At 46.2% G+C, this 18,468-nt stretch overlaps 2 protein-coding genes across 2 annotated transcripts in view; both read left to right on the top strand.

The window, feature by feature from the left end:
• The window catches only part of LOC118086837 (immunoglobulin superfamily member 21), a 91,939-nt gene extending 84,810 nt beyond the window's left edge, over positions 1-7,129 (top strand). The window contains exons 6-7 of the mRNA XM_088670997.1: positions 6,463-6,548; positions 7,115-7,129. Of these exons, the coding sequence (XP_088527123.1) occupies positions 6,463-6,548; positions 7,115-7,129 (101 nt within the window). The remainder of the gene's footprint in view (positions 1-6,462; positions 6,549-7,114) is intronic.
• Positions 7,130-9,789: 2,660 nt separating this feature from the next.
• Positions 9,790-16,611, top strand: LOC148685247 (immunoglobulin superfamily member 21-like). The gene is made up of 3 exons (XM_088671533.1): positions 9,790-11,692; positions 14,699-14,737; positions 16,250-16,611. The coding sequence occupies exons 1-3, from the start codon at positions 11,521-11,523 to the stop codon at positions 16,321-16,323; spliced, it is 285 nt and encodes a 94-aa protein (XP_088527659.1). The 5' UTR covers positions 9,790-11,520; the 3' UTR covers positions 16,324-16,611.
• The last annotated feature ends 1,857 nt before the right edge of the window (positions 16,612-18,468 follow it).

The raw sequence follows: 18,468 nt of genomic DNA, 5'->3' as shown, positions 1-18,468 counted from the left end.
GGGCTTGCTGAGGTCAGCAGTTCAAGTCCACTCAATAAGGTGAGCTCCCGTTACTGTCCCAGCTCCTGCCAACCCAGCAGTTTGAATGCATACTTGTGCAAGTAGATAAATAGGTACGGCTGCGACGGGAAAGTAAATGCTCTGGTTTCCATCATGGTCTCCCATGCACCAGAAGTGTTTTTGTCCTGCTGGCCACATGGCCTGGAAAAGCTGTCTGTGGACAAACGCCTGCTCGATCGCCCTGAGAGGGCAGATGAGTGCCACACCCCATCGTCAAATTTGATTGGATGTAACCGCCCAGGGGTCCTGGTCCTTTATCTTTGAACTGACACAAGGATCCATCCAGCAGTGTGGCAAGGTCCCAGACAGTAGGGTCCGACTCTTCAGGACCTTGGAGAGTTCCCAGGAGGTGCAGGTGTTCAATGCAGGAATGCTAAGAAGTAACCTTCTGCTTTGATTGAACCCACAGACTTCTGCCTACAGAGCAGGTGCTCTGACCACAGAGCTCCTGTCTCCCACTAAAAACAAAACAAGATTCTAGTCCTCATGCTTCTGACAATGGACTGGTTTAAATAGGAGGAAAGTGAGCTGCCTTATACACAGTCAGGGCATTGCTCCATCTAGCTCATGGGTAGGCAAACTAAGGCCTGGGGGCCGGATCCAGCCCAATCGCCTTCTAAATCCGGCCTGCAGACGTTCCGGGAATCAGCATGTTTTTACATGAGTAGAATGTGTGCTTTTATTTAAAATGCATCTCTGGGTTATTTGTGGGCCCTGCCTGGTGTTTTTACATGAGTAGAATGTGTACTTTTATTTAAAATACATCTCTGGGTTATTTGTGGGGCATAGGAATTGGTTCATTTTTTTGTTTTTTCAAAATATAGTCCGGCCCCCCACAAGGTCTGAGGGACAGTGGACTGGCTCCCTGCTGAAAAAGTTTTCTGACCCCTGATCTGGCTCAATATTGTCCACGCTGAGTAGGAAAGGGCTAATCTTCATGTTGTGCATTCAGGCTTCGCGTTGAAGCATCTGGCTGGCCCCTCTGAGAAGATGATGCTGGCGAAGTGGGCCATTGGCTCTTCTTCTTTGTCTCATCTCAGGAAAAGTTTCCTGGACTTCTGGGGAATTATTTACCCCTTGCAAAGAAGATTTTCTTGCTGGGAAGGCTATACAGAGGCTCTGGCCCACTGCCAATGTCCCTGACTATCTAGCACTGCCCTGTCAGCCTGGGGCAATGCTAACCAGCAAGGAAGGCAGACGGGGCTTAGTGGCATTGGTAAATAATAGAGGAAGGAGTGAATAATTGACAGGGAAATGGTTTGATCTCGAGGCAGCCTCTGCATGCTTGAAGGCATTTGGGGTACTGGGCTGCAGAGATGCTACTATTTTTAACACAGAAAAGATCTGTGATAATTCTCTCCCCACCCCCATTTGTATTAAAAATGGGGGATCCAGAAGAAGCACAACTATTGCAACAGTGCCCCGTTAGATACCCCAAAGGGAAGCCTGCAAGCAACAGCAATGCTCTTCCTGCTTGTGATTTCCAGCAACTGGTGTTCAGAGGCATACAGCCTCCAACAGTGGAGGTAGAAGATAGTAATCATGGCTAGTAGCCATGGGTGGCCTTTCCCTCCAGGAATTTGTCCAACCTTTTTTTAAAAAAAATCCCTCCAAGTTGGCGGCCATCATGACTTCTTGTGGGAGTGAGTTCCATAGTTTAGCTATGAACATCAGAAGAGCCCTGTTGGGTCAAGCGAGTGGCCCATCTAACCAACCAGATGCCTACAAATGTTGACCCGAGTGCAACACGTCTCTCTCCACTTGTGATTCCCTGCAACAGATATTCAGAGGGGTTGTGGGTATCTTTTTGTGAAACAATCCTCACTGCAAGGAGTGAAGAATTCCCACGGACGGTCAGGAAGCTTCCTGTAGGATCTAAGGAAGAACTTCGAATCTAAATTAGAACTTCAGGATCTAAGGAACTTCAGAAGAGCCTGGCTGCTGGAACAGGCCAGGCTGGATCAGTCCCCATCTGGTCCAGCATCCTGTTCTCACAGTGGTCACCATACCTGCCAAGTTGCTGTCAGAGAAATAAGGGACCGGGCCGGAAATAGCAGACCGGAAGTAGCGCTGCCGCCATTTTGGGACTGGGCGGAGCATGCTCAGAAGTGACTTTTGATGCTGCTTTGCCCAGTTCCAAAATGGACGCCGCGCCAGAAGTCGCACTGCAGCCATTTTGGAACTGGGCAGAGCAGCATCAAAAGTCGCTTCTGAGCATGCTCTGCCCAGTTCCAAAATGGCCGCCGCGCCAGAATAAACCGGGAAAAAACAAAAAACCCAATTTTTTTCAGCTAGGAACAGCTGGAAAAACAGGGATTTCCCGGGGAAAACGGGAGACTTGGCAGCTATGGTGGTCACCCAATTGGAAGCCCACAAGGATGGATGTAATTGAGCACAATCAAAGGCACACTCTTCCGTTGTCTCTTGAGACAGATGGATTGCCAACAACCAAAGAGCCCTCATGCTGAAACAGCTGATAGACACATGTTGACCCCCTCACCTATTGCTTGGGAGTTCTGGGCCAACCTGCTGTGCTCCACCCACTCATTGTCACTGCCCAGCACTGCAGAATGACTAGAGCAGCCTTTTTCAACATCTTGGGTCCCCAGATGTTGTTGGGCTACAACTCCCATCATCCCTGACCACTGATCCTGCTAGCTAGGGATGATGGGAGTTGTAGTTCAAGGTTGAGAAAGGCTGGCTGAGAAAGGCCCTCCATTCCTCTTCCATCAAAGCATGAAATTTGATCACCTCCTTTATTAAGAGGCATAACTGCCATTTGTTGTTGTTTAGTCATTTAGTCGTGTCCGGCTCTTCGTGACCCCATAGTGGTGTTTATTAATAGTTGTAAAAAAATGGTTGACTCTCCTTGAAATGGCGGTGGGGAAGGAATACCCCAGGCCCTGGATGTGAGTGGAGAGTTTTTGTTGCCTTGGTGGATTCAGGCTGTGCAAAGAAACCTTTCTGTTTTATTTCCTGCTTGTTAATTTAAGTGACTTGGTTTGGTACTGAGGAACAGGGTGTGAAAACGGATTAGGGGAGGGGGAAGATGCAAGCAGGCTGCTCTTACTCTGGTTCTTCGTGAGCTGAAGGGAAGGGCAGGGTTACATCCTTTGTGACCTGCTACCACCATCTGAAATTTGCCACATCCCCATCCCAGATAGAACCATGCTTTGCTGTTTTCTCTAAGAACCTAGATGGCTTCGAAAGAGGATTCCTGAAATTCACAGAGGAAGAGGAAGCTATCAATGGCGACCAGCCAGGATGCCTGTGCTCTGGCTGCGCAGTTGGGGGCATCATTAGAATTGTAGAACCGAAAGGGATCCCGTGGGTCATCTAGCCCAACCCCCTGCAGCACAGGAATTTCAGCTAACCCATGACAGCTGGCCATCAAATGCTTCCTAACACCAGTTGCTGGAAACTGCAAGAGGAAAAAGGGCTCTTGCACTCAGATCCTGCTTGTGGGTTTCCCAGGAGAGGCATTTGGTTGAGAGAACAGGATACTCGGCTAGATCCAGCCAGAGTCAGATTTAGGACATATGGGGCACTGAGCCTAGGGGGTGCCGCGGGGCATCACAACTATGAAGTAGAACTATGACCAACCCACCCACCCCATAAAAAGCTCAACAACTTTGGTCAAGTCTCCCCTTTAAAAAGCTCAACAACTCCTGACAATCACAATGGGTAGATCACAGCCGGTCTTTTTATACTGTGAGTATTGCAGTCTCTTGGGAGTTGGATATGCCTGACATAGAGGATTGAGCAGAACAGAGGGAGCGAGAGGCAGAGGGCGTCAAATTTTGTCTGAAAGGCCAAAGCCCATCCCTGATACAGCAGAGTCTTCTTATGTTCTTAAATGTTACGTCCTTCCTTTTATCTGTCCTAAATCTTCACAGATTCAGCTTCATTGGAAGTCCATGAGTTCTAATGTTATGAGAGAGGAAGGAAAACATTTATTGATTGCATTGATTGCATTTATAACCCACCTGTTTCTCCCAGAAGGTAGTGTGTATGGCTCTCTCTCTCTCTTCCTCATTCAATCCCCACAGCAACCTTGCGAGGGAGGTTAGGCTGAGAGACAGTTACTGCCCCCACCCACCCCAGTGTGCTTCATGAATGAGTGAGGATTCAAACTCCTTTCCAGGTCTTAGTGCGGCACTCTAACCACTACACCACACTGTCTCTCTCGCCACTGTCTCGTGCCTCGCATAATTTTATAAATTTCTGTCACATCACCACTCACTCATGTGGAAACATGGAAGACTGAATATAAGATGGGGAAATGCCGACTGACAGGTGTCAAACTGATGAGAAAGACTAGGCCAGCCTGGGATTGGCAGCTCCTTCCTACTGTGGCACAAAGAACACAACTGATGCCTCTCCAAATGCAGAAAATGTAGAAACCCCCTAGAACACTTTCCACATGTCCCCCTTGGGGGGGGGGGAGTCGCCCCAGTCTTAGTGTAAGCCAAGGGAATTTAGATCTTTCGTTGCCAAGGTAACCTTCCTTGTTTCATCCAATCAGCTTTGACCCTTACCAATTCCAGCACATCTCCACACATCCTTTGAAGAGAGTGGAGTGCCCGGCGAATCTCATTTACTCATGCAGCTTCATCGCTTAATCTCCGCAAAAAGACACAACTCGGGGCAGTTTTTCTGCCTCCTAGATATGTGACCCCCACATAGCCAGCAGCTTGTTAAGGACAACCGATGCAAATTATATTCTGATTTGTTCAGAAGGGAGGTTAGCGGGATGATGCTTGCGAATTCTGTGCAGAAGGTTGTTAGGAAAGGTATTGAAGATAAAATGGCCCATCCCATGGTGCAACAGGAATTGGAATGACTGTGAACAGTCCTAGTCCCCACACTTCGAAAAGGATTTTGTAGAGCTAGGAAAGGTGCAGAAAAGGGGAACCCAAAAGATAGTGGGGCCATAGCAGGTCTCCTGTGAGGTATTGTTACATATGGGGGAATTTTCATTTACAAAAAGTGTGTGTGTGTGCAGTGACATGAGAGAAGCATAAGAACATGCAAAGAGCCCTGCTGGAGGGAGTTCCAGAGGGCAGAGTATGCCACCCTCAATGCCCAGTCTCTAGTAAAAGCTGACCAAACCTTGTTAGTCATAATATGGATAGAACCTCCATGTGCAGGGGCAGTCAACCTCTGGCTATCAGGTGCTAGGGACAAGGGATGGCCAATACCTTCCCATCTTGCCTCTGTGCTTCCTGGAATCATTTGGTTGGCTGATGCGGGAAACAGAAAGCTGGACCAGGTGGACCAAGGGGGTCTAGTCCAGGAGCGATCCTCTCCTCCATGGGGAAGAAGGGAACTCTCAAACAGCCCCCCAGCTCAGACCTTTTAGATGCAAACTCCTGCCAACCTTGCTTCATATTGAATTTTGCCTCCCATCTTTAATGGTCAGCAAGTTTGTGAAATTGTGAAGAAGTCAGGCCATGAACAAGCAGAGGCGGTTCTAGGGGAGCGCGGCTGGTGTGGTCGCACTGGGCGCCAAACATCTGGGGTGTCACAGCAGGTGCCACCACTCTTACATCCTGGTGGGAAGGTGCCAGATTTTGGCATCACACAAGGCATCAGTGAAATTTGAGATGCCAAGGTCTGCTGCTGGAACAAGGAGCCCAAGTTGGTGGGAGAGGGAGGATTTGAGTGTCTGCTCAGATTTCTTGGATTTGCATTCGGATCTCAGAGTTTTGAGGTCAAAGGTGGGGAAAAGATTGGGGTGTGAAATTCAGCCAGGAAAAGCCAGGAAATGTATGCATGAAGTTGCCAACCAACCAGGGGAGAGAGCCTTGTTGCTCCTGTTCTACTGGAGGTTTCTAAGCAGAGGTTGGATGGCCATCTGTCAAGGATGCTTTAGCCGTGATTTCTGCATTGAAAGAGGTTGGACTAGGTGACTCATGGGGTCCCTTCCCACTCCATAATTCTATGATTCTAAGAGGCTATAGAAATGGGCGGGTAAGGTAAGAGCAGGTAAACTAAGTCATACTCGGAGCAGACACATAGAAATGAATAAACCTAAGACATGTCTTTTAACTTCATTTGATTTCCTTTGAGTTGGGCTAGTGGTGGATGAAGCTCATTTATTTTCTTCCTTATATTTATATCCCACCATTCCTCCAAGGATCTCAAGGTAGCATGGGTGGCTACCCAAGCTGGGTGGGATTTGAACCCAGGTCTCAGTACCACGCTCTAGTGTCAGCACCACACTCTAACCATCTCTTGGGTGGGATGGAGCTAAACACAACACTCTGTTCTTTGCTGTGGACCTGGCTTCTGTCAAAAAGGCAGAGGAGCTGGGACTAGTTAAAAAGTTGGCAGTGCTCATGATGGGGATGTTTGGAAATGCAACAGATTGGGGTACCCACCTGTTTTCTTTTCCCACAGTGGCTCCCAAGGGCCCAAAGATCATGATGACCCCAACAAGAGCCCGAGTAGGAGACACAGTACGAATCCTGGTGCAAGGTTTTCAAGTGAGTATGAACCTGAAGGGCGTCACTGAGAGTTATTGGCATCTGGTACAGTTCAGATGAGTTTGGGTTGTTCATATCTAAGGATGGGGAAGATGTTTGATTCAGCTCACCTTTTAATCTTGTTGGTTTGTTTACATTTATGGTCCACGTTTTTCCTCCAAGGAGCTCAAGGTGGTGTACATGCTTCTCTTCCTCCCCATTTTATCCCCACAAGAACCCTGTGAGGTAGGCTAGCCTGAGAGGCAGTGACTGGCCCCCAAAGTCACACCCAGTGAGTCTCATGGCCCAGTGAGGGGATCTGAACTCTGGTCTCCTGGAACCTAGTCCGACACTTTAACCACTACACCTCACAACAACCCTGTGATGTAAGATAGGTTGAGAGAAGCAGTGACAGGCATCAAGGTCACACCTGCATCATGGCTGAGTGGGAATTTGAACCCTGGTCTCTACCAGGTCTGACACTCTAACCCCATATGAACCTACCGAATATTACCACTTCGTAAACTAACACAGAGAGATCAAACCACAGTTGTCCTTTGACATCTGCTCTTCTCTAAATTTTGCAGCATGCAGCAAGTTGAGTACGAAGACATCCAGATTAGTGGAGATAATGTAGAAAGGTATGCTATATTAGGTGAAGGAACTTATAGAGCCACTGCCAGTCAGAGTTAGCAATATTAGGCTAGATGAGTCAATGGTCTGAATCAGTATTCAGCAGCTATGTATGAGTGTGGGTCCATTACTCATAGGAATGTCAAACCTGCACCTTGGACCAGCCTGCAGTGAAAAGAGAATTGCAGGATCTGGATAATACCATCATAGATGGTAGATTCTGACCTTTCAGGACCTTGGAGAGCGCCTACGATGGGCATGTGTTCAACAGAAGAGTGCAGGAAGCTGCCTTCTGCTTGGAGTGAACTTGGGGCTTTTTGCCTACTAACCACAGACTGGCAGCAGCTCTCCAGGATTTCAGGCAGGGGACAATCCCATCCCTACTTGGAGATGCCACTGGAGATTCATCCTGGGACCTTCTGCATGCTAAGCAGTTGCTCTGTCACTGGGCCACAGCCCTCATCAGATGAGACTGCAGACCTTGGTTCAATCCCTAGCACCTGCGGCAGAAAGATTTCCAGCTTGCCCAAACTGAGAATGTTTTTGGAGACAAGTTCTCCATTTGGAGTAGGCGATGGAAGCCTGGATACAGATGAAACTCGAAAAATTAGAATATTGTCGAAAAGTGCATTTATTTCAGTAACGCAACTTAAAAGGTGAAACCAATATATGAGATAGATGCATGACATGCAAAGCAAGATATGTCAAGCCTTTATTTGTTGTAATTGTAATTATTTGTCATCAGGCGGGTCAATTATAAATGGAATGGAATTAATGAAATGTAATAGTGATGTTTATTTTTGTATTATAGTAACTATTTGTTTTATTACTGTGGAATTTCCAAAAGAAAGCATTTGTAAAAAAGAAAGAAAGAAAGGAAAAATAATTAAATTAAATTAAAATAATTAAATTAAAAGAAAAATAAAAAATAATAAGTTGCATTGCTGAAATATAATAAATAAATAATAAGTTGCATTACTGAAATAATTTTCTGAGTTTCACCTGTAAAACATTTGCATGGTGACCGGAAAAAATAAAATTAGCAAAAGGAGGAGAAGGGCCATAGCTTGGTGGTAGAGCATCTGCTTTGCATGCAGAAGGTCCCAGGTTCAATCCCTAAGTAGGGACGAGAGAGAACCCTGTCTATTATTCCCGGAGAGCTACCACCAAACTGTGTAGACAGTAATGAGCTAGATGGGCCCAATGGTCTGACTTAGTATAAGGCAGCTTGCTGTATTCCTGTGTGTCAAAATCTCTAATATGTTTTGCACCCTCCCTTGCAAACCACAAAGCTGATGAGATTTAGATATCACCTCTGCCCTGCACTGTTTTCTCTCACCCCATTAACTCGGAGTTTCTCCATGAGGATTTGCAAGCTGTTTAATGCCATCTCAGCTGCGCCTCTGCTTGTTGTCATTACCAGGTGATTTCAGGGTGTTAAAGGGGGATAACTGTTCCCTAATCCAGGCGCTGAGCTGAACCAATTGAAGACACTAAGTGGGACTTTTCGGGAGAGTGAAGCCAATCCATATTCACAGCTGCATGTGTGCACAGGGTTGGGCTTGGGCAGGGGGGAGGTAGAAGACCCACGTGGAGTCCAGTGGCTGCTCTACCTCCTGGGTGGAAGCAATAAGAACTGTCTATACCCCACCCTGGAGTCCAGTGCCAATTCTGAGCACCACCATTTAAGAAGGATATTGACAAGCTGGAATGTGGGCTGAGGAGGGCAACCAAGATGATAAAATGGTCTGCAAACCAAGCCTTAGGAGGAATGGCTGAGGGAGCTGGGGATGTTTGGCCTGGATAAGAGGAGAGGTGATATGAGAGTCATCTTCAGATACCTTGAAGGGCTGTCACATAGAAGATGGAGCAAGCCTGTTTTCTCCTGCTCCAGAGGACGGTACCTGAACCAATGGATTCAAGTTACAAGAAAGGAGATTCTGACACTCTAACCACTACACAACACTGTCTGAGTAGGACTGGTATTGGACAGGAACCGTTTTTTAAATAACTTTTTTATTGAATTTTGCTTCTTACATACATCCACGAGAAAAACAACAACAACAATCCAATATTGGAACCACATATAAAGATAACCAAAAACATAAAAATACAGATTTTTCCTCCACCAATAATTGAGATTCTACATTATCAATCATTAACAGTCTATTCTTCTGAGATGACTTCTGCCCACCTCAATTTGAGTCATACTTTTCCCACATTTAACTGCCTTCTTTAAATGTTTCTCATTTCTTGGTACTACAATTATAGACAATGTGTTGTGTTTTGCAAAAATTAATCAAAGCATAATAAAGGTTTTACTTGCAAAAAATGTTTTTTTAAGTAGATTTTACAGCACTCCCATTCCTTACTGAACTGGTTTGTTCGATTCCTAATTAATTCTGTCATTTTAGCAAGCTCAGTGTATTCAAATAATTTTATCTGCCACTCTTCCTTTGTTGGAATTTCCACTCCCTTCCATTTTCTGGCAATAAGTATTCCTGCCGCTTTTGTGCCATATATAAATGTCCTTTTTTATTGCTTGGGACATTTGGTGTTATTAAACCCAAGAGAAATGCTTCCGGCTTTTTAACAAATGTTTGTTTAAACTTTTTTTTTTCAATTCTTCATAGATACTGTCCCAAAAGTTTCTAATTTTCTTACATCCCCACCACATATGCAACATTGTCCCTTCTGTCTGCTTACACCTCCAACATTTATTTGAGTTTGTTTTGTACATCTTTGCTAATTTAGTAGGTGTCAAATACCACCTGTAAAATAGACACCTGTAAAATAGACACCTTTCCTGCCTAACTCAAGTTAGATTGAGCCACCCGTCACCCCCACATTAACCCCAAAATGCAAGAAAAGGCTCTACTTGTATAGCAAGCCAATCGATCCTCCAAAGTCAACCATCCATCCAGCCTCTCAATTCATGAAACTCCCCTTTCTCCTTCCCTTGAAATAGTGTTCATCCATCCATAACAAGCGCTGCTGCAGTGGTTCCTGGGAAATGTAGTTTGCATTGCACTCCGTTGTGTTCAAGGTGAGCTGCAAAGAGTTCTTCTCCAGTTTACTGTAGATTGCAATTCCAAATCCAGGGACCTTGCGACATTCAGCCTCCTCTTTCTTTAAGATGAGCCTTACAAGTCTTCAAAGTTCCTATCTGGTCATTGTTGCAGAGAAACTAGACTTTGCAGCTCTTGTTGTTGTTGTTGTTGTTGTTGTTGTTGTTTAGCCGTTTAGTCATGTCCGACTCTTCGTGACCCCATGGACCAGAGCACGCCAGGCACTCCTGTCTTCCACTGCCTCCCGCAGTTTGGTCAAACTCATGTTCGTAGCTTCGAGAACACTGTCCAACCATCTCGTCCTCTGTCGTCCCCTTCTCCTTGTGCCCTCCATCTTTCCCAACATCAGGGTCTTTTCCAGGGAGTCTTCTCATGAGGTGGCCAAAGTATTGGAGCCTCAGCTTCACGATTTGTCCTTCCAGTGAGCACTCAGGGCTGATTTCCTTCAGAATGGATAGGTTTGATCTTCTTGCAGTCCATGGGACTCTCAAGAGTCTCCTCCAGCACCATAATTCAAAAGCATCATTTCTTCGGCGATCGGCCTTCTTTATGGTCCAGCTCTCACTTCCATACATCAGTACTGGGAAAACCATAGCTTTAACTCTACAGACTTTTGTTGGCAAGGTGATGTCTCTGCCTTTTAAGATGCTGTCACCATCTGCAGTGATCATGGAGCCCAAGAAAGTAAAATATCTCACTGCCTCCACCTCTTCCCCTTGTATTTGCCAGGAGGTGATGGGACCAGTGGCCATGATCTTAGCTTTTTTGATGTTGAGCTTCAGACCATATTTTGCACTCTCCTGTTCCACCCTCATTAAAAAGTTCTTTAATTCCTCCTCACTTTCTGCCATCAAGGTTGTGTCATCTGCATATCTGAGGTTGTTGATATTTCTCCTGGCAATCTTAATTCCGGCTTGGGATTCATCCAGTCCAGCCTTTCGCATGATGAATTCTGCATATAAGTTTAATAAGCAGGGAGACAATATGCAGCCTTGTCGTACTTCTTTCCCAATTTTGAACCACTCAGTTGTTCCATATCCAGTTCTAACTGTAGCTTCTTGTCCCACATAGAGATTTCTCAGGAGACAGATGAGGTGATCAGGCACTCCCATTTCTTTAAGAACTTGCCATAGTTTGCTGTGGTTGACACAGTCAAAGGCTTTTGCGTAGTCAATGAAGCAGAAGTAGATGTTCCTATCTGGTAATTGCTGCGGAGAAACTAGACTTTGAAGCTCTACTGATGCATTTGTTGGGCATTGCTTGGCTTTCAGAACGAAGTCTTCCCCGAACCCATGTTCACTTGGACCCGCGTTGGGAGCAGGCTCCTGGACGGCAGTGCGGAGCACGATGGCAAGGAGCTGATCTTGGAGCGAGTGCCAGCAGAACTGAATGGCTCCATGTACCGCTGCACAGCTCAGAACCCACTTGGATCCACGGACACCCACACCAGGCTGATAGTCTTTGGTATGCGGAAGGTTGCTGTTCTCCCATTCACAGCCCTTGGGAAATCATTCTCCATGGGTTTGGGGTCCTCCACACAGTATCCCCTTCCTACTACCATCAGGCCCAGATCCTCCTCCTCACTATTCATAGAAGCCCCTGGGTACGCAGTCTCTATGGCCTGTGAACCGCCCCCGAGATCTTACAATGAAGTACAGTACTGTATTGGCCCGAATATAAGCCACACTTTTTTTTCAAAATTCTGACAGTGAAAAGTTAAAGTGTGGCTTATATTTGTGACCTCCCCTTTCCCCCGCCTGCTGCTCCCAAGCTTCCCCCAAGCCACCAGAAATAAAGGGGGAGGGGGGAGGCTGGTGGCAAATTGGTGTGGCTCCCCCCCCCAGAAGCATTCTGGGCATAGCTGCCAAGTCTCCCACTTTCCCCGGGAAACCCCCGTTTTTAAAGCCGTTTCCCACTGTCATCCCGAATGGCGAAATATCCCGTAATACCCCCGGATTTCTTCCGGTATCACTCTGCCCATGTCTGGGCACCGGAAATCGGGCGGCGCCAGCACCAGAAGTTGCTTCTATGCGTGTCTGGACTTGCTGGCACTGCCTGATTTCTGGTGCACAGACATGGGCAGAGCAGCACCGGAAGAAATCCGGGGGTATTACGGGATATTTCACCATTTGGGATGACAGCCAGTGCCGGCGCTGCTGATCCCGTATTTTTCCATCGGGGACTTGGCAGCTATGATTCTGGGAGCGCGGGGGAATGTCTTTTTTTCCCTTGAATTTTGAAGGTGTGGCTTATTTGTGGGTGTGGTTTATATTCAGGCCAATACAGTATATAAAATCTAATAAATATATAAAATTAAATGGAGAACTGCTCACTCTGGGGTCAAAATGCAGCCCCCAGGCCTCTGGCTGGCTGGCTTTTGGGACTCTCCACAGGCCATGTCCTCTCCTAAGCCACACCCTCCACCCCAAGCCACATCTCCTTGAGATTTTTTTGGGGGGGGGGATGGTTGCCTGGCTGGAAGCGCATCCTTGAACTCTGAGAATCCCCTTTGTTTGATTGGATGGAGAAGAGCGAGGGGTGAGCAAGTGGATGTAGACACTAGGTGACTGTGCCTAGTTACATTTCTTGGGATGTGAATAGATGCTAGGGGATAGTATAATTATTAGGTATTATCCTTCCTTCCTCATGTTTGTGAGTGCAGCAGAGTGCCAACCCATTGCAACTTAAAAGGAAGCTTTGATGGGATAGTTTTTAGCCTTTTAGTTTAAGTAATCTGGGATGCTTTAAGGCAGACTGGATTCCCACCCCACCCCTTTTCTCCCCTTTAAAACAATAATCACACAAGCAATCTTGTAAAAGGTTAAAAAATAACATTTACTCACTCAGAATACTTGTTGAAGAGTTACAGCAGCTTTGTTCAGGCAGGCTTAAAATGGTAACTCGGTTACAAAGACATACAGTGGTACCTCTACTTACGAATAACTCTACTTACGAATGTTTCTACTTACGAACGGAGCTCTGTCCGCCATCTTGGATGCGGTTTAGATAGGATTTTTTTCTACTTACGAAAAAACTAACAAATTTTTTCTCCCAATGCATTCCTATGGGATTCGACTTACAAATTTTTTTCGACTTACAAATGTTCGTTCGGAACGCATTAAATTCGTACGTAGAGGTACCACTGTACTTAAGTCTAGCTTAAAATGGTGCCTTGGAGCTTGGACATGGCCAGTGTTCTCACATTGCTGGCAGAGCAGAAAGAGATGAAAAGAGAACATGCTCAGGCAGGCAGGCAGAATATATAGCTATGCCCTCTCCCTATCAGGGCACAATGGGAGTGTTCTCTCTAGCACGTTTCCAGGAAAACTGTGAGCTGCAGCTCCTATCATGTGCTTATCTAGCAAAATGTGAATTGTTGGCTGGACTGCATTTTAAATATCACACAAGATTTGCATTCCTTGCTACACCCACCGGCACACACCTCCCACCACCCACCACCACCACCACCCAAAGAAACGTGGCCTTTGAGCTGCAAAAAGGCCCCCCACCCTCCTCTATGGCTTGTCCCTCTACACATCGTCCCCTTCCTGGCACCTTCATTTTCCCAGAGTGTCTTTCTCCTGATTCTTGGAGAAGCTCACAACTGCCACATTTCGTTTTGATGCCACGTTTATTTTGTGTGCATGTGTGCAATTGTGTCACCCCTAACAGTTGGCAGGTGGGACAGGCAATGCCCCCTCTGCCATCCTGATTTTGTACAGCTCATCTCAGGCACCCTGGATTCCCCATCTTGCTTCCATCTGTGAAGCCACCAATGCCCTGGCTGTGGGAATGTTCAGGGAGGCAGGAGAGGATATATTGTTTATTAATATCCTTTCTAACTTGCGCTAGCAAGTCCTTTAACTTAGGAGAGTTTCACATTCCACTTTTAAATGCACAGCAGGTAGCTGGTTGCAGGCTTGTTTAAACCACTTACTATTAGACTCCTAGTAAGTTCCCTTTGAATCCTTCCTAAAAGAATAAACACACCACAATCTTGTGTAAAGTATATACCGGTAAATGAAGTTACTCACATCATCAGTTCCACAGGTGGATCCCTGAAGGCAGACTTAGTTACAAAGTATATACATGTAGATCGACCCCATATGGGGGTTTAATCCCAGGGACTGCAGACTGGCAGTCACTGCAGTTCACATGACGAAAGGAAGGTGGAAAAGAGAGGGAGGAGGGTTGCGTGCCTTGTGCTTTTGTTCCCTACACAGGTAAGGTCACGCCCACCTCTAGTCACATGCAAAAGGAGGAAGTATGTTCTAGTCCAGGAGGAAACAGGAAGTTCCGACTGGCTGAACCAAACATCTCCTTACATGTCCACTCTAGGAAAACAAGGAATGTTGTATTTGACTGCTACTTATGCATCACATCCCACACTGGCAATATCTGGCAATTGCGCAATGTTCTCGTGGCCACCTAATTATTCTCCATTTTTGTCCCTTTTCTTTCTCCTTTTAGAAAACCCAAATATCCCAAGAGGAACAGAAGACTCCAATGGTAAGAGATAACCCCTTCTGCTTTTATTTAGGGAGCAATCCTAAGTCCCTGCCCGGTGGACCTGGGAGATAAGGCAACTAGCCATCTTCTCCCTCCACTGTCAGAAGCAGTGAATCACCAGTTGCTGGAGATCACAAGAAAGGACTTCTTCATGCAATACACAGCTAAACTAAGGAACTCCCACAGGAGGCAATGATTGCAAGGATGTGAATAGAAACTAGGAAGAGGATATATTTCTTAGATATTATCCATCCTTACGTTTATGAGTACATCCCTTTGTCAGCAAAACCAAGGAAGCTGTTGATAAGCTAGCTTTAGCATTTTAATTTAAGTAATCCAGGATGCTTTACTGCAGACGGGATTTCCTGGTATTTCCCCCTTTTCTCCCATTAGAACAACAACCATGCAAAACACTCTTCTTCTAAGTAAAGGTAGATTTCCTCACAAGGTTTCACATTAACAGCTTTGAGGCAGGCTTAAAATGTAGTTACAGATATACATTGTTGTTTAGGTTAGAACAGGTGTCTGAGCTGTGACTCAGACTCAGCATGTGCCCTGCATCCCTAGTCATCGAAGAAGCATCGAAGAGATCAGAGAGATCGGAGATCAGGGATGAGAGAGAGAGAGAGAGAGAGAGAGAGAGAGAGAGAGCAGGCTGGGGACGAGACCAGCTTATATAGGCTTTACCCGGCTTTACACAGTGAAAGTGGCTCTCGCAAGGAAGAATTTCCTGTAGGCTCTTGTGAGATCCAATTGTATGTGTGCCTTTCTAGCAATCAGAAGTAGCTGGTTCTAACTGCCTCATTTTAGATATTGCCACAATGATGGCCACCAATTTGGATGGCTTTGAACTTTTTGGAGGAGAGGCCTTATCGATGGCTACAACCATGGGTAGGCAAACTAAGGCCCGGGGGCCGGATCCGGCCCAATCGCCTTCTAAATCCGGCCCACGGACGGTCCAGGAATCAGCGTGTTTTTACATGGGTAGAATGTGTGCTTTTATTTTAAATGCATCTCTGGTTTATTTGTGGGCCGTGCCTGGTGTTTTTTCAGGAGTAGAATGTGTGCTTTTATTTAAAATGCATCTCTGGGTTATTTGTGGGGCATAGGAATTCGTTCATTATTACTTTTTTCTTCAAAATATAGTCTGGCCCCCCCACAAGGTCTGAGGGACAGTGGACCGGCCCCCTGCTGAAAAATTTTGCTGACCCCCGCTACAAGCCATGAGGGCTAGGCTCTGCCTCCAAGATCAGAGGCAGCAATGCTTTTGAATACCAGTTGCCAGAAACTGCAGAAGGGGATGGTGCTCTTATGCTTGGACCCTGCCTTTGGAGCACCTGGTTGGCCCTTGTGAGAACAGAATGCTGGGCTAGATGGGCCCATTGCCTGATCTGGCAGCCTCTTCTGATTTTATGATGAAGTCAAAATGAAATGATGTCCAGGTCTGTGCATCCAGATGCGTACAAAAGAAGCCCCTCAAAAAATTGTCGTCTTCTTTTTTTGTCTACTTAGGTTCACCAGACAGCCACAGCAGCTCTAAATTCCTTCTGGCCACCATCTTAACAGTTACTTTGGAACTAACGTGAAAGCCTTTGATGCAGAGACCCTTCGTTTCTCCTCCTCCACCCAGAATTCACATCTCCGTTGACCAGACTTCTGTTCTCTATCTCTCTTTCTCTCTTCTACTTTGCTTTCTGTCTTTCTTTTCTTCCTCCTCCTCCTCCCCCCTTCTTTTTTTCTAAAACTATTTACGGTCTCGTTATCGGTCTTCTTCTGTCTGTGTCTTGGCTTTGTCATCCAATTTAATTAAAAAGAAAACAATGACAGAAAAAAAACCCCTCACCACTGCCCAATAATAATAATATCCTGGGAGTAAGACTAATGCTGATTATTTTCTTCATCCGTTGTATGCAGGTGACTTAAAAAAATAATAATGTAAAAGCTAGCTAGCCAGCCAGAATCCATGTGAAGCCATGATAATTGCACACGAAAGGACTTTCAAGGGCAGAGCAACAGGGCTAAGGTGGGAGTTTTTCCCACCCAACACCAAATGGATTTGAGCACCTCAATGTATCCCAGGCTACATGTGCTCTAGGGAACGGGTCAGTGGCAGAGCACCTGCTTTGCATGAAGAAGGTCTGAGGTTCAATGCCCAACAGTATCTCCAGAGAGGACTGAGACTGTCCTCTGCCTGAAACTCAGGAGAACCACTGCCAGTCAGTGTAGACAGTCTTGTTCTAGGTGTACCAAGGTTCCGAATCATTGTAAGGCAGCTTACGTTGTTCCTATTTAAATCAGCACTTTCTCATGAGGACTAGAATCTTACTGGGAATGTAGCTTCCCCTTCTCCTTTTAAAAAAAGAAGGAAACCTAGAGAGCTGCAGCACATCATTCAGCTTCAGAAGCTCCGTTCTCAACATAGTTCAGTATTTAACACACTCAAGTTCCCAGGCCGTATGAAGAATTGGCTGGGAAAGCCAGCCAAAAGACACACACACACACACACACACACACACACACACACACACAAACCAGGGAAATCTCCAAAGCCAGTGTGGGAATTGGGTTTTCGACCGGTCTGCAGAGATGCCGGAGGTCTGCTCTCTTTGCACGACTGTTCTGAAGAATCGATTACATAACAAAATAGTTTAAGACGTGGTGGTGGGATGTGGAATGAATTGTGCGAAATGAGATGAATGGTGCTTAGTCGCTGGGATGGCTGCTGGTTGTAGAATTTGTCTTCTTTTGCCCACTCACCTCCAGCTCCAGACCTCCTTCTCCCACCCTCCTTGCAGCTGCACACATTCCAGGAAGCCTTGGGCTGAACAACAACTATGCAAGATTTTCCCATGAGTGGAGCAGGCTCTTGCATCCTCTGAAATATTAACATGGAAGACAGCCAGGCATTGAGACTGTGGGGATGCTAAGGAAGGTAGGAGAGGATATATTGTTTTGATATTATCCCTCCTCACTCATGCTAGTGAGTAAACAGCAGAGCACATTCCCTTTGCAACTTATTCGAAGCAAGTTGAGGATTCGTTAATTAAGCAATCCAGTCTGGATTGTTCCTGGTAAGTTCCCCCTTCATTTCCCTCTTAAAATAAGAACACAACACAACACAGTCTTCTTTAAGAGTAAGAATAAAGTTTTACTCACATTCAGTTTACTCACATTCAGGTTTAATTTCCAAGCAAAGGGTCTGCTGGTTTCTCTTTAAGGTTTCCAGACTCAAAAGAGAGCAGGGCAATTAAAGGCACAGAAGTCCTGTCCTCTATTGAGTCTGGCAACCCTATTCAGTTCACAGCAGTAAGCTGAAGGCAGGCTTTACCTTGTGGCTTCAGCACAAAGAAGTCTGACTTGCTGCTTGTGGGCTCCATCCTATGTGAAGGTTGAGCCATGCGCTGGCTAAGAGCCAGGAGAATCCAAGACAGGGCCGGCCCTACGGCTAGGCTGGGTGGCGCAGGGCCGCCAGGGGAGGTGCCGGAGGGATCTGTCGCACCAGGGTGCCAGATATGCTTAAGACGGCCCTGATCCAAGAGCAAGAGTCCAAGAGAGAGATGATTGAATGACCAGACCTTTTATCTGGTCAGCTAGGATCATGCCCATCTACCTGGTCACACACAGGGGGAGGAAGCTCCAGAGCAGGTATGACAGGAAGTCCTCCCTGTCTGGAGCCACATTCCCCTGTGTGTCCATTCTAGGCAACAGGAAAACGTTCTACTTGACTGCTC

This window comes from Zootoca vivipara, chromosome 6 (assembly GCF_965207765.1).
Source record: "Zootoca vivipara chromosome 6, rZooViv2.hap1.1, whole genome shotgun sequence".
NCBI lineage: Eukaryota > Metazoa > Chordata > Lepidosauria > Squamata > Lacertidae > Zootoca > Zootoca vivipara.
This window is presented reverse-complemented; position numbering and strand designations above follow the sequence as displayed.

What these genes read in the sequence shown, in the direction of transcription:
- LOC148685247 (XM_088671533.1), top strand. Translation starts at nt 11,521, where the DNA reads ATGTTCACTTGGACCCGCGTTGGGAGCAGGCTCCTGGACGGCAGTGCG. An exon ending in CACCAGGCTGATAGTCTTTG is followed by an intron (nt 11,693 to 14,698) that starts GTATGCGGAAGG and finishes TTCTCCTTTTAG; the next exon opens with AAAACCCAAATATCCCAAGA. An exon ending in AGGAACAGAAGACTCCAATG is followed by an intron (nt 14,738 to 16,249) that starts GTAAGAGATAAC and finishes TTGTCTACTTAG; the next exon opens with GTTCACCAGACAGCCACAGC.